The 16,255-nt window shown below is 25.8% G+C and overlaps 1 protein-coding gene across 2 annotated transcripts; it reads right to left on the bottom strand.

Annotated features, from left to right (window-relative positions):
- Window positions 1-4,253: 4,253 nt before the first annotated feature.
- On the bottom strand, window positions 4,254-11,039 carry CRTISO (carotenoid isomerase). Of its 2 annotated transcripts, none has more exons than XM_020377544.3 (13): window positions 10,394-11,039; window positions 9,482-9,688; window positions 9,289-9,388; window positions 8,589-8,671; window positions 8,240-8,296; window positions 7,960-8,112; window positions 7,796-7,874; window positions 7,543-7,691; window positions 7,314-7,448; window positions 7,127-7,240; window positions 5,667-5,777; window positions 5,451-5,559; window positions 4,254-4,657 (listed from the first exon to the last, which is right to left on the bottom strand). In XM_020377544.3, the coding sequence occupies exons 1-13, from the start codon at window positions 10,889-10,891 to the stop codon at window positions 4,584-4,586; spliced, it is 1,869 nt and encodes a 622-aa protein (XP_020233133.1). In that variant the 5' UTR covers window positions 10,892-11,039; the 3' UTR covers window positions 4,254-4,583. The 2 variants fall into 2 exon arrangements, with proteins under 2 accessions (XP_020233133.1, XP_020233134.1); XM_020377545.3 differs by having other exon boundaries at window positions 10,390-10,446.
- Window positions 11,040-16,255: the final 5,216 nt, after the last annotated feature.

Here is a 16,255-nt window from a genome sequence, read left to right as displayed (position 1 = left end):
AATTCCTCCACTCTTTGAGGATTGTCTGTTTTGGACACAAGGACAATAAACGAACAATTAGAACCTTTAACTAATTTACCATTAGCATGAAACTCACGAATGAAGGCCAAGAAATCAAATTAATAACATCCCAAAAATCCTTGATAAATGTAAAATTGAAACCATCAGGACCTAGGCTTTATCTGAAATTTTATTGTCATTATTGAATTTATTAAACTATATGTACATATAAACTTAATATATAAATATCTTAAACCATTGACTAATATCAACTAGAGATAAATATATAAACATTACCTAATGGGTCTACTCTAGTTTAATTGTTGAATAGAATGTGTTAATGTTGTAAAATTCATTTAATACTCGTATTTAATTTTTATTTATTAAAAAAGTGTGCAAAAATCCAAAGAAAACAAAATGTACACTATAAGTAAATTTTTTTTAATTTTTCTTTAAAATGACATGCAACTAGTTAAGAAATTAAAAATATTTTTTTTATTAAAAATTATGTTAATTAAAACTTATATTAAAAAAGTAATTAAACTCTAGCACGTACAACATTGAGAATAGAAATTCAACTTTTCAAATAATGAGTCAAATATAGCATGGATTTGTAACCTTCACTTTGTTAGATGAGCGAAAATAGAAATTCAACTTTTCAGTAAAAGATACATATATGTGTATAACTAACATGGTCATAATATTATATGAGTGAAGAGAAAAATTTAAAATTTAGAATAAAAAGAGAAATTAAAAATAAATAAATTTGGCCTTAAGCATGTTTGTCTCTCACTGAAAAAAACAAAAACTTAATTTCTGTTTTTTGTTATTATATTTAATTATTATCTTCCCAAAATGAATTACTATATATACCATGAATGGCTCAAGTAGATGCACAGACATAGTTGTCTTTGTTTGCAAGTGATCCTTCATAGTTAGAGAAATATATGATGACAAGGTACTTCATTAAAATCCCTTTATATTTACCCCACAGGTAGATAAGATTTATACGAAGAAAAATGATTGGAAGATATTTTTTAACACACTTTTTAAATATATTTTATTATTAATTAAAACTTATTAAAAAAATTTAAATAAAAAAAATTGAACGTCGTCTTTTCTTATTTAACTAGTTTTTCTTACCTATAATTTTATAGTTTGTAATAAACTTTAATAAAAAAGAATAATATATTGAATGTGTTAATAGTACTATGCCATTATATATATCAAATTAAAACCCAAAGTGGTTAAGAAAGTTACATTGTTTAACATGAATTTTAGATATATCCGACTGAATGCACTTTGTATATTAAATTTTAGTTAAGTATAGAGATATTTTTAATATACCTTTATGTTAATATTCTAAGTTTTACCAACAATAATTCAAAGAAGATTGTGGAATTGAAGGAGGTTATGATTAGGTTCTTTGATATGATAAATCTGAGCTTGATGCCCATGTTCTATTTCACAACAATTAAGTCGTTTAGCAAAAATGATGAAATTTTCATGTCTCACAAGAACTGTATATATTGGTGATATTTGGAGAAAAAGAAAAACAAAATTAATATACAATATACATAATTCAAAGCCAATTTTTACACAGAATGAATAGAAATTAAAGTTGGCATGAGAGGAAAGATAATATATTCAACCTATTAATGGAGTTTGATAGAGAATTAGATATTTAACTGCGATCAGGATGTAAGTAGGATTGTTATGCAAATTCATGAAAAAGTTTGTAATAAGGAACATAGATATTTGATCAATGATTTCTTAAAAAGAACAATTATGCAATAACAGTGTACAATTTTAGGTTATATCCGATTAATCACAAATCATCATTAATCATAAATTTATTAACTTTTATAATAATTATATTTAAATATTTTTCATACAAATAATAATGATGTGAAAATTGAGTAAATGTTTTTTTATTGGACTAGAAATACAGAAATAGGGAAAAACATGCCAAGCTACGTATATAATCCATTAGGAGTTTTTGTGTTGCGGTTTGGTTCATTATTAGTTTAAAAGTCACTTGAATGTGATAAGGAAATTAATTGCAGTTTAATTTAAATTTATTATAAAATTTGAATCAAATCAAACTAATTTTTGTGTTGCTGGATTAAATTCTTTTTTTTTTTTTTTTTTTTTTTACAGTTTTAAACAATTGTTATATAAAAAGTTAATTAAAAATATGCAATTTTTAGTTTATTTAGCCATGTGGTAGTGACAATGATAGTAGTGACATAGTTGTCACTACCATCATCGTTATCTCATTGTTGTTGTTGTCACTTGTTGTTACTATTACCATCTTTATTGGGGGTAACGACAATAATAGTAGTGATAACAATAATAACAATGATAATAACTATAATGATAACATTAGTGGGTGGTGATGATGTTAATAATTTTTTAAGAGCTAATAATAATAATTTTGTAAGGGAGTGCCTATAATTGAGATTTAATGTTTACCATTAATTATTATCTATAATTTAAAAGTTATGATTCGTTCTTCTAACCTCTCATAATAAGACGCTTTTATTGAATACACCTCTACTCTACTCAATAACTCATATTTCACACCAAATTTCAATGATCTAATTGTTAAACTAAAAGTTCGTAATTCATAGATCAAGTCTACAAAGTTTTAAAAAATTTAAAAACTATTTGATACTTTATTTTATTAATTCAAATCAACATATAAAATATTTTTTTATTATCTTTCAATTTGAATTAATGACTTACTCCGTTCAATAACTCATACTCTATATCAAATCTTAACAATCTAATTGTTGAATTTAAAGTTCTTAATACACAAATTAAATCTGCAAATTTTTAAAAAATTTGAACATCATTTCATACTTTGTTCCATTAATTCAAATTGACGGATAATCATAAAAACATGTTATCCATCAATTTGAATTAATAAAACGAAGTATCAAATGGTTTTCAAATTTTTTAAAAATTTGCAGATTTAATCTATATATTAAGAACTTTAAATTTAACGGTTGGATTGTTGAGATTTGATATAGAACATAAGTTATTGAACGGAGAAAGTCTAGGTAGACTTACTCCTAGAGTAAATGAATCCCTCCTCATATATATATATATATATATATATATATATATATATATATATATATATATTATATATATGTGTGTGTGTGTGTGTGTGTGTGTGGATCTATATATTAAGAAATTGAGTATCAAATACTTTTCAAATTTTTTTAAAAATTTGCAAACTTGATCTATGTATTAAGAAATTTTAATTAAACGGTTGGATAGTTGAAATTTGATGCAAAACATGAGTGATTGAGTAGAATAAGTGTAAGTAAACTTACTCTTAGAGTAAATGAATCCCTCCTTATATATATATGTGTGCGTATGTATGTATGTATGTATGTATGAGAAGGGATCAAATGGCTCAAAGAGTAACTTTTGATAAAGTTATTTCACTCAATAATTTATTGTGTATGTTAACTTTCAATGATCAAATTGTTAAATTAAAAGTTTTTAATATATAGTTCAAGTTTATATATTTTTGAAAGCTATTTGATACTTTATTTCATCAATTCAAATTAATAAATAATAATAAAAATATTTTATATGTTAATTTGAATCTATATAACAAATTATCATATAATTTTCAAATTTTTAAAAAATTTATAGACTTGATTTATACATTAAAGACTTTTAATTTAACAAATTGATTATTAAAATTCAACATGCACTATAAATTATTGAATAGGATAACTTCCCAAAAGTTACTCTTAAAATTATTTGAACTCTCCTCCCTTTATATGTGTGTGAAAAAAGATTAAACTACAATGAAGTAATTATTACAACCTATTATACCGTAAATAATTCTATATTAAAAATAAATTTAGTCAATTTAACCATTAAATGATAACATCATATGATCTTAAATATTTATGTCAAATTTTATTAAAATTAAAAAATAATAAATAATCAAATTATTCACTTTTTAATATATTTTGAAATATATATTTAGTCAATTTATATATTTTAATCTGTATATATGAAATATGAAATAATTTTATGTTAATATAAAATTTCCCATATATGATTTAGATGAAAGGAATTCTCAATTTAGTAGTAAATTTTAAAAAATAATCACTCAATTTTCAAGTTATTGAATAGTATAATAGTTAATAATTAATAATAGTTCTACTAGTTTTGGTTGATCCCTTCATATAAGTATGTATATATTTTGTGTGTAAACATCCGGGTAAAAAAGTAGCACATCATTGCAAGTTTGTAACATGTTAAATGTACTCATGCTGCAATTATTCATATGTTACAATTTACAGCCCAACCACCACCCCTCCACCACATAAAAAATACAACCACCATATCTCACCAGCAGAGCACCACAAAAAAAAAAAAAAAAAAAAAAAAAAAAAAAAAGTTTGACACCACTTATCTACTGTGACAAAATTGCTGACTCTTGAAAATTGTGGATGGAATCTGAAGTGAATCAAATGCTGTGATGAAAGTTGAGCTTCTGATGCAAAAGGATGATGAAACTGCATCTAACAAATGCTCCAATATATTAAACCTCATGCCAATGTTCTAAACCAACCAAGCAACCGAAGAAGCATGACATCCAACACAGGTGATTTTTTCTCCAGCCCTATTAAAAAATTAAAAAATAAATAAATTGAGGGCAAATCAAAATCGAACTACAACCCCACCATTCTCAGAAAGATCAAACATATATACCAATATCCCAATAGAAATTCAACAGTGTTATATACCATGATATGCCTATATTTAAAAATTCAAATTATGGCAATGTATATTAAAAAAATTTGAAAGACTTAAATATGTTTTTAGTTTATCAAATTTAGGATAACTTTATTTTTGATCCCTCAAATTTAAAATTAATCTTTTTAGTCTATGTAATTTCAAAATTTCTTAATTTATTCCCTCTGGACCACCACTAGGATCACAGACAACACAAATTGAACCAATTGTATAACATTAGTTGAGTTTGATGAGATATTTCATTAACAATGATACTAATAAGTGGACTTTGTGCAACAAATTCAGTAATAAAAGAGTTTTGTTTGGTAGATTCACTAACATTTAAACAAAATGACTAAAATAAGATTTTTTTTCAAATTACATAGACTAAAAAAAGTCTATTTTAAATTTGAGGGACCAAAGTTCAATGACAACATTTTTTTACTTGAGTCAATTTGAAATTAACAGTAGAAAACATAGATAACTATAATACAACTTTAACTGATAGGTAAGCACAATATAAACAACAACTCAGCACTTGAAGGAATGCATACAAATGTTTTCTACTAACATTTGAAGGAATAACACAAATGCATTCCTTCTGGATTTGCCAGAATTTGAAGGAATATTTGGTATTAATATGAAACCCTTTGTGCATTTGAAGGAATGCTCTATCTTACCAATATCTGCAGCCACTCGATGGGCACACATAACTCCAGAGAAAGCCACAGCAATGACACCTTGTCCAGGGAAGCAGCTATCACCAACACAGTAAAGACCATCTATGCCCTGAAAGTTATATTGATTTAAGGCTTACTTTAATCACTGCATTCTAAAAGCACAGCATAATGTTTCTTCAACTGAAACCGGTTATTTGCTCATGGAAGTAGACTTACAGTGGTATTGAATGGCATTCCCAATAAACCCTTCGGGACTCTACGTGGCATTGGACCATAGGTTCCCTCAACACGAGCTAGGTATCGCCGGTGCGTCTTTGGTGTCCCTACCTGTAATGAATCTTAAAATTTCAGAAACCATACTCATGATAAAAAAGACAAGAATCAAACACCAAAAGAATTCCTAAGCATTATATTTATAGTTTCATCCATCTAAAGATAATTCAAACCTGTACATAATACTCCCTCCATTTCAAAATAAGCAACTTGTTAGCACAATAAAAATTTCATGTTAAGTGACATTTTAGGTTTTCAACGAGACATTAAATTTTTTTACTCTAATTTTTTTGCCCAAATAAATAATCAATGGGATGGCATTTGAGCACTGTGTGCATCAATTTTTCAACAACCAATAAGGATGATTTAGAAAAATTGCTACACTAATTAAGTTATTTGGAAATGGAGAGAGTAGCAAACATGCTTCTACATTTAGCTACTAGCCTTCAGAATTAGTTTTCCTGAAATGCTTGCATTGTGCAGTGTACTGCACACTAGTAGTAAAAATAACAACAATGAAAGTGGTTCTCCTGTTTTGATTCAAAATCATGATTTCTTAACAGCACTTAAGTTAGGCCTATTTGTATAAACTCCTAATTTCTATATAAGTACTTATTGGAGAAGAAAATAAAAGGCAGAATGAATCAAACTTCTTCCAAAAGTTAAAATAAATTTATGCACCTCAACTTTTGGGAAATTTAGACGAATTAACTTAAATGTTGAAGTGCACAAGTTGATTTTAACTTATACTTATTGAAGAGATGTGTATTATTCAGCATTGTTGTGTTACAAATTATGTCTAGGGATAATACCAACAATAAGATTAGAACAGCTTTTCTTGTCTACTATTCTAGTCACAGAATGCTACATGCATCACAAAAAACAATATCACATTTGAGGACACACAGGAAATATAAGGCTTTGTCAGCAATTAAAAATACTAATATAGAAACAGCCATGCTATCATGAATGCTGGCTTGGGTTTGGATCTTTCAAGAATAAATATAGTTATGTCACACCAACATTTATGTTTAATCATCAAAACTATTAGTATGATGGAATTAAGGTTCACAAGCAGTGAAATATACTATAGTTAAAAGCATTACTTAAAAGCCATTACACAATAACATTCCACATACCAGAATACCATATCTACATAATTCTGTATAAACCAAAGAGTGGTCTACAAATCCAAGTAAAACTCCCAGATTAACTAAATTTTAAAAATTAAAACATTTCAACCAATGCAGACAGAAGAATTGTATTTATGCACTTGTGGTTGAGCTACTAAAGATAAGTACGATCAAACCACCTTGATTTATTTTCAAATTGCTTTTCACAATGTAAGGTCAGAGAAATAATGTTCAGTACTATGAGATCTGAGGTTATAGTCCACTCCATACCTCCATAAAATCAATGGATGATCTAAGACCTGGAAACAATTTATTCTCTAATCTACTCGTGATTTCATCTGCTACAAGCTGCTTCTTTGCCTCATATTCTTCTCTTGTGAGACCCTGGTACATAAAACAGTTACATATTTGGTACACAACATTGAAGTTTTCAAATTTGTTTATCAGTATTGCCTACCTCCCAATCTTCCATGGAAGAAGTTGTAAATATATGAAGGATATGACGGCCTTCAGGGGCCAATGACGAATCAAGAACAGTTGGTATACTTAAAAAGATACTTCCATATGGCTCCTCCAATTTGTTCCAGTTGCTCTAGGGACAAGCCAATGAAATGCATAACGTTAATTAATTATTCATTATACGGCACAAAAACTATAAAGTAATAGCTGATCAAACTTCCAACAACCTCAAGCACAAAATGGTGACAGTCCGTATCTGGTGGTAAAACCTCGGCTTTAACCCCCATGTGAATTGAAAGAAAAGATGGAGCTTTAACATAAACTTTCTGGAAGTTCTCTTCTTCTTTTGGAAGTGGAACGTCCTTCAGTAACTTTCCTACAGTGTAACATTATGCAATCAGGGGTTAACTAAGAACCCAGAGAAACATACAAGGAGATTATCATTGAAATATTAACAAAAAAGTCTCATTTGAAACCAACCAAATGTATCCCATCTGGTAGCATTTGATATTATGGTTTTGGCATAGAACTTTCTTCCATCTGAAAGCCTAACACCTATCTGCAAAAAGCATAGTACAGTTCTTGAGGAAAAATGCTTCTTCACGAAATATGTCAGCATTGTTCTACTTTGATGTCTCACTTACAGCTTTGCCTTGCTCAGTTATAATACTAGTGACATTTGCTTTGTACAATATCTCACTACCCTGATCAACGAGACCTTTTGCTAAGGACTTTGCGATCCCACCAACCCCCCCAAGAGGGTAGTTAATCCCGCCAAAATGCCTGTCACATAGAACCTGGCGGGAAAAAAGTGTCAAGTCATGCAGGAAATGGAGAGCAAGAGAGGCAGAGGAGAACTATGCAATTTAATGAACTGAAAGAATGAAAGAAGAAAAAAAAAAAGAAGATAAATGAAGAGGTTACCATGCTAGCATTGATCATTGGTGTCTGCAAACCGTTGACTGTGCTCACTATAAAACACTGCAATATCACAGATATTTTATTGATAAAAATTACCAATCATGCACCAATAAATTGATTAATTAATCAATGTGTAAATGAGTTGTGCTATCTCATTTGAAAAGGGTTTTAGAAAAAGATACAATTTATGTGGCACTGTTTGTTTTAGCCTCAATTTCTACAATAGGATCCACAACAATTGCCCTCAACCTCTGTTATGAGATCCACTAGAATTGATTTCTCTCTTCATGACACATTTTCCTTAATAAATTCATGAAACTTCTAACTGAATCAAATAAGTTGTTGCTTCTACCTCTGCATCTATGAAAGACAACAAGTTTGGATCTTGAATGTATTTCCGAGCTATGGCTCCGGCATTTTGAGGCAAATAATAGGCTGCCAAAAAATATTGTCAGAAATGCTAATGGCAAAAACATGAAAAACATTGATTAAAAAAAAGCTCAAATATGGAGGAAGGTGCAGATGGTGGTCAATGACAACCCCTATCAGTTGTGCACTGTTATTAGTCATGTCATGCTTATTGGTTAATAGAGATTGTCTACCACATTCATGTACAAAAAAAAATATACAATAACGATCATAGTTTATCACATCTTTTGTTCTGTTCTTCTAGACAAAGCAAAAGTTAATCAGATGGTCACATTGATTGAAATCTTCATTTAGAAGATTTCCATAAATCAACTAGCACAAGTTGGTATTGAAAAATTGAAATAAATTGATGCATTTCAAAATTTTCAGCAAATTAATCAGAAATATTGAGACCCCTTAGGAGATCAATGTAGTTTTTCTAAAATGTCTGTTTTATCCAATTTCTCCACCCAGCCAAAAAAAAAACTAGATTATGTACATGAAATGTAACTCGCTAGGTAAGGGTACCCTTATTCGGGAAGATAAAAAAAATTAATATGAGCAATTTTAATAAGCATCACTAACTGAGGTTTATGGTTTTAAATTTTTGGCCTCTTGTTTTAAAATAAACAAAATGAAAGTACCTAGTGTCAAGCATTCAAGTGGCTTCTGGAAAAACTGTCCGAAAAGGTAGATTGGTTCTTCTAGTGACTTCAATTCCAACGAATTCAGGGCATTGAAAATCTAGCCATAACATATACAAATTCTTAAAAAATGAATTACAAACAGAGGCAAAAATGCCTTAAGGGGGCTGCAGTCACCTCAATTTAAACAAACCTTCCAACATTCACCGTAGAATTTGAGAATACCCTCCTTTTCATGGGGAAAGTTAATGATCAGTTCTTCAATGAATTTATCATATTCTTTGTGCACTTGGACCGAAAGGTTATTTGGTAGATGGAAGTGAACGGTTGTTGGATCAGGTACCACTTGCATCCGACAACCAACTGCTTCCAACGCTTGTGTTATCAAATTGAGATTACCCTACACAAATTTAAGTCACACAGTACTCATGATCCCAGGAAGCATACCGTTCAACATAAAGAATAATTGGTGGTACCCAAAGCTACAATTGGCTAAGGCATTATTCATAAATTAACAGACCGCAATTATTTGGAGCTTAATTGATAAAAGACCAAGCTTTACATAGGACCTGTTTAAGTAAACTTCTCCATGAACATGAAATTAGCTTTTCCATAAGCTATAAAATTAGTTTATGTAAAAGCTAATTTGTAGAAGTTCTATCATATTAACTTCTCTAAAATCTTATTTTTAACTTATAAATAAGCTAGTTTGAGTTTATGGAAAAGTTTGCTTCAATTCTTGTTCCTATTTTTTTCTCCTAGAAATGTTTCCGGAGAAGTTTTTCTAAACAGACTTGGTCTTTCTTTTATTCTAAACTAATCAAAAGAGAAAACTAGATGCACCATGTTGTTCATTGCCTGCAGCTAACACAGAATAATGTGTTTACTCACTAATTAAGATGCCTCAAAACAAAACAAAAGAAATTGACTGCATAGCGACCAAGGAGAAACACCAAGTCTCTCACAAACTAAGCATCCACATTTCATCACTATAACCTTCACCCCCAATACATTGCTTGCAGCATTGACCATCCATCTCATATCACATCATCAATGAAATTAAAGTAAATGATCACACTCATCCAAAAATAAACAAAAAACTGACCTTATCACTGAAACCAAACATGACAGAAGAACCAACATCAAAAGTATACCCATCTCTCTGATAAAAACCAGAGCTTCCACCAGGGATGACATACTTCTCCAAAACCAAAACTCTTGCACCCTTCACTGCCAGCTGTGTCCCTGCAACCAACCCTCCAATTCCAGACCCTATAACAATTGCATCAAACTCTTCACCCTTACCCTTCACTCCTCCCTCTACAACCTCTTCCACTCCCAGCGTTGACTTTGACCGCACCATCAATGCCCCTTTTCTTCTACGGGCATTGGAGCATGACCCAGATGGAAATTCACTCCCTCCACGGTTCCCAAAGGCTAAAGATTGAAACTTTGGCTGAAGGGTGGGGCTTTGAGAAGCAGTCCTTGATGGGAAATGATGGGGAGTGTGGGAAAAGGCATGTTCAGAGAGGGAGAGGAAAGGGGAAGTGAGCATGGTAAGAGTTAGAGTACTGTGGAATGTGCAAGTGTGACAAATTGGCATTGGACGATTGTTGAGTAATACTAATACTAATGATGTTTATTGGAATGGAAAGTAATTGATGTCCATTAAATATTTATTGGAGCATCCACCATTGTCCATTGTAACCATTGAAGAGTATTTTATTGCAGATGAACTGTAAACATTCGATAATTCATACCAAAGACAAGTGGTTTTGGTAACCATCGCCCAAGAGAGTGACTTCATGGTGATAATATGATTTATTTCATATTAAAGTCGGAATCTAAATTTTTAATCGGCAAAAATACACTTTTTATTCTTTATATTATTTATTAGATTCAATTTAGTTTTACTTAAATTAATTGAATCAAATATTGAGATATATTTTAAAGATATGACACTAAATTGATTCAATTAATTAAAGTAAAAGACTAAATTGACACTAATAAATAATAGACTTAATTGTATTTTTGATCCCTCAAGTATTGTAATTGTGCAATTTTGATCCTTAAAGTTTTAATTGGGTAATTTTAGTCCCTTAAAGATTATAATTGTGCGATTTTGGTCTTTTAATTTTTAATTGAATAATTTTAGTCTCTCGAATATTATAATTGTGTCATTTTAGTCTCTCACATTAAAAATTTAATAATTTTAATATATATACATACAATGTTTTAAAATTATACAATTATCTATCTATTCAAGTTAACGTATATTATAATTTTCATTATTATATCAAATGATATATATTTATTATTATTAAATAAATAAAATTTATATATTATTATTTTTATAATATTACTGATAAATTAATATCAATAATATTATTAATATATTTATAGATAAACTAATAATTTGATAAATATAAATTATTATATATTAATATACTTTTACAAAAATATAAGTATATTAATTAGAGATATATATCTTATCTTATATATTTATATTTTTGTAAAAGTATATTAATATATACTAAGCTGTATTTATCAAATTATTAATTTATCTATAAATATACTAAAAATATTATTGATATTAATTTATTAGTAATATTAAAATATTAATAATATATAAATTTTATTTATTTAATAATAATAAATATATATCATTTGGTACATTAACAAAAATTATAATATATGTTAACTTAAATAAGCAGAAAATTGTATAATTTTAAAACATTATATATATATATATATATATATATATATATATATATATTTTAAAATTATTAAATTTTTAATGAGAAAGACTAAAATCGCATAATTATGATATTTGAGGGACTAAAATTGTTCAATTAAAAATTAAGAGACTAAAATCACACAATTACAATCTTTTAAGGACTAAAATTACTCAATTAAAATCTTGGAGACCAAAATTAAACAATTATTATACTTAAGAGATCAAAAATACAATTAAACCTAAATAATATAAATAACGAAAACTGCATTTTTACATTTTTAATAACTTCATTAAATATTTTTGTTTCCAATTATTATTCTAAGGTTTGTCTTATTCTAATATAATTCGGCCTATATTAGGCCGAAAGCTGAAAGTTGAGTAAATGATTGCTTCCATCAAAGTATAAACTAATGCTGGTAGTTTATTCAACTGTTTCTTGTATTTATTTATTTTTATTATTAATAATACAATACATAATATGATGGAAAGACATTAATATAATATTGTATAAAATTATTATATGTATATTGTTTTTCTTTATTATATATTAATATTTTAATTTGTACATAAGTCAAATATTTATTATATATAATTAAAATTTATAATAAATTATATAAATATATATATATATATTTAAATATATAAATTATATTTTAAATTTATATAAATAAATATTTTTAAATATATAAAATATATTTTTATATTATTTTTATTATTAATAATTTATTTGAAAATATTAATATTTAATTCATAAGTAGTATAATAAATAAAAGTCAAATTAATTAACAAGCTAAAAGAGTCTCTATAAATAAATACTCTAATCGAGAAAAAAAAATTATAAAAATATTCTCATGTAAAATAACAGTTCATGTTTAATATATAAGAGTAAATTTTAAAAATATATTATTAATTTTTACAATAAAAGTCATTTTAATTAATAATTTAACACCTCTAAAAAGAAAGATGTACCCTAGAAGATCAAATGTATAATAACTATTCCAACCATTGATATTTATGATAAAATCATGTATAATAAAATTTATTAATTAGAAAATCTACAATTGATATTTTAATTAATGATTATTATTATATTTTATTCTTTAATATGACATTTCTACACTTTAAAAAAATCAAATATGTTAATTAAATACTAATTTATTCATTAATAATGAAACATATAAGATAATTAATATGCTTCCTTTTCGTTTTATGAACTTTAATTTACAATATTTTGTTTTTATCCTAAAAATATAATGAGAATATCAAAGTTTAAATATATGATCTTGTATATGTTATCTAACCTCTTGTCCTAAAGTTTCATTACAATGTTACATTCTTGAATTTTACGAGTTTTTTTTATAGAATAATTGAATTATTAAAATCAGAAGGAAAAAAAAACTCATTTTAACTGAATGACCTCACGTATTATTTTTTTAAAATCATTTTTTACAAGTTTTGTTAATTTATCGTCCATGAGAATATTAAAAACAAAATTAAATAAGTGAATAAATGAAATTGAATAAGTGAATAAATAAATCAATATAAATTTAACAGCACATATTTAAAATATCGAATGACAGTATAATTTATATCGTATATTATATTTATTTATATTAAATTTGATTTGATGTGATTTATAAATAAATTATGTGTGAGAAATTTTTTCTATTATTTTAAAAGATACATTGTATTTAAAATAGAAAATATTAAAATTAATAATTTAACATTTCATTATAATTGAAATTATAAATAATTGAAAAGTTATTGACTTTTTATATATTAAATAATATAAATAAATTATTGGTGTCAAAAGAAAATATAAATAAATTATTATATGATTATCTACTTTATTATTTATTAGATATATAAAAGATAATCAAGAATACTAATAACTTGTTTTATTAAATGGTATTAGACTTTATTCCTTTAAATAAAGTTATGGATAAATAAATAAATAAATAAATATATATATATATATATATATATATATATATATATATATATATGTGTGTGTGTGTGTGTGTGTGAAAGATCCTTACATCACTACTAGAATTTTTCTTACTACATGCGACTTTTCCTGCGAATTTTTCATTGTTCCTGCAAATTTTTCTGCAAAATTTTATCTGTAGGTAATACCTTCGTGGATAATATATTTTTGCGAATTTTAAAATTTGCAGGAAATTTTTCTGCGAAATTTCTTGCGAAAAAAATTCGCAGGAAAGTTTCCTGCAAAAAAAATTTTTTTGCAAGAAATTTTGCAGAAATATTTTTTACGAAGAAAATTAAAGAAATTACTATAAATTTTATCAATAATTTTTCAACTTTCAAATGCTCAAATGAATTCATCTAAAACATTTGTTTCCATGCCTCCAACATGTGATACATAATCTTTTAAATTCTAAGATTGTAAATTATAAGCCTAACATTCAACCATACAAATCAACTTGTAAGATAAGTGTTGCCCCCAACTTATATACTCTTTAATTGTTTTATTTTCAATCAATGTGGGACTTGAAGTTTTTTTAAAATATTAAACTTATAAATTTAAATATATATTTTTTTATTTTTCCTGCAGATTAAAATTTACAGGAAAATTCGCATGAAAAGTTACTTGCAAATTTTTTCTACCATTTAGTAAACATTACTTGCGAATTTATTTTTGCAAGAAAATCTGCAAGAAATAAAATAAAATTCTTACAATACTTTCTACAAATTTTTACCATGGAAAAAAATCTCTATGATTATTAAAATTGTAGCAAAATTTGTAAGAAATATTTGTAAATTATTTTTCGCAAATAAATTTGTAAAAAATTTATGCGAATATTTTTTTGCAGGAAAATTTGCAAAAAATTTCTGCGAATATTTTTTTGCAAGAAAATTCGCAAAAACAATTTGTGAATATTTTTTTACAGGAAAATTCGCAAGAAAATGACACTTTTCTAGTAGTGCATAAGTAATGAATTAGTTTAAATTTTGTAATTCAATAAAGATATAGATTATTTTACAAATAGATTAATGATGATATCGTACCTATATTAAAGTGATTCTCTGTTTTGGTATATACATTATTTTTCTTTTGATCATTTTAACTCTTTATAAAAATTACATGATAATAATTAATAAGGGTTAGAAATATATAATTTTTTTTCTTTATTAAATATCTTTTTTGACAACAGTTTTAGGAGTTTTTATTTAATTAAAGGGTTTTTTAAGATTTTTATAACTTCCTACCTAATTTAGTTTTTATTTATCATAAATATTTATGAATTAAATTTTAATATTTTAAAAATAAATTATTAATAAATAAAAAATAATAATATGTTACAATTTAAATTATTTATCATAAATTTAAAACATAATTTATATATTTAAAAATATCTATTTATATAAATTTTAAAAATAATATTTATTTATATATAATTTATTATAAATTTAGTTATATATAATAAATATTTATTTTATATATTATACAAGCTAAAATATTAGTAGAAGTCTTATTCTTAAAACTAATACAAATTATACGTTACTTTTTTTAATATGTGTATATTTAAAGGATGACATTACAAAAATACAAAAATAAAAATAAAAATAATTCTGCTGGTTACTATATAATCAATGAGATTTTTTTATCATCTTACTAAAAACAAAAAGGATATGCACTTTTCTTTTTATTAAAAATAGTAGTAATGATGATATTACTATCTAATGAATGAGATTCTTAATTTTTTGTTATCTTACAAAAAAATAAAGTTTTAATAAATTAATTAGATGAAACAATAGTAAATAAATAATGTGTAATGATTTGTTTAAAATTTATTAAGATTTTAATGAAATCATTTATAACAATTAAAAATATTTTTTAGGTACATAAACAATTAAAATTATTAAATTTTAATTTAATTATTTAACATTAATTATTTTCTATAGGAAAAAAAGCATTTATAATACTTTTAAAACTTTAAATTTCAAGATAGCAATTATAGTATTTTTAAACAAATAAAATTATTAAATTTAAAATCACTAATTTAACTCCAACTATTTCTCTTTTCCAAGAAAGTAACGTTTACATTTTTTAAAACTTTAAATTTCAAGAAAAAAAATTATAAAATGGTAAAGAAAAAAGAAAAGCTTTGCATTATTATTGTTACACTAACAATCTGGTCATAAATAATGTTATATGATAAGTTTATTAACTTTTATAATGTTAGATCAAAAGACAATCTTAGATTC

This window comes from Cajanus cajan, chromosome 7 (genome assembly GCF_000230855.2).
Source record: "Cajanus cajan strain Asha chromosome 7, NIPB_CcT2T_4, whole genome shotgun sequence".
In the NCBI taxonomy this organism is placed as follows: Eukaryota; Viridiplantae; Streptophyta; class Magnoliopsida; order Fabales; family Fabaceae; genus Cajanus; species Cajanus cajan.
This window is presented reverse-complemented; position numbering and strand designations above follow the sequence as displayed.

Excerpts from the sequence above, each read along its gene's own strand:
- CRTISO (XM_020377544.3), bottom strand. The coding sequence starts at position 10,891 with ATGCCAATTTGTCACACTTGCACATTCCACAGTACTCTAACTCTTACC. Across the intron at positions 7,692-7,795 it reads TACCAGATGGGATACATTTG|GAAAGTTACTGAAGGACGTT; the intron begins GTTGGTTTCAAA and ends GTTACACTGTAG. Across the intron at positions 5,560-5,666 it reads GAATGCCATTCAATACCACT|GGCATAGATGGTCTTTACTG; the intron begins GTAAGTCTACTT and ends TATAACTTTCAG.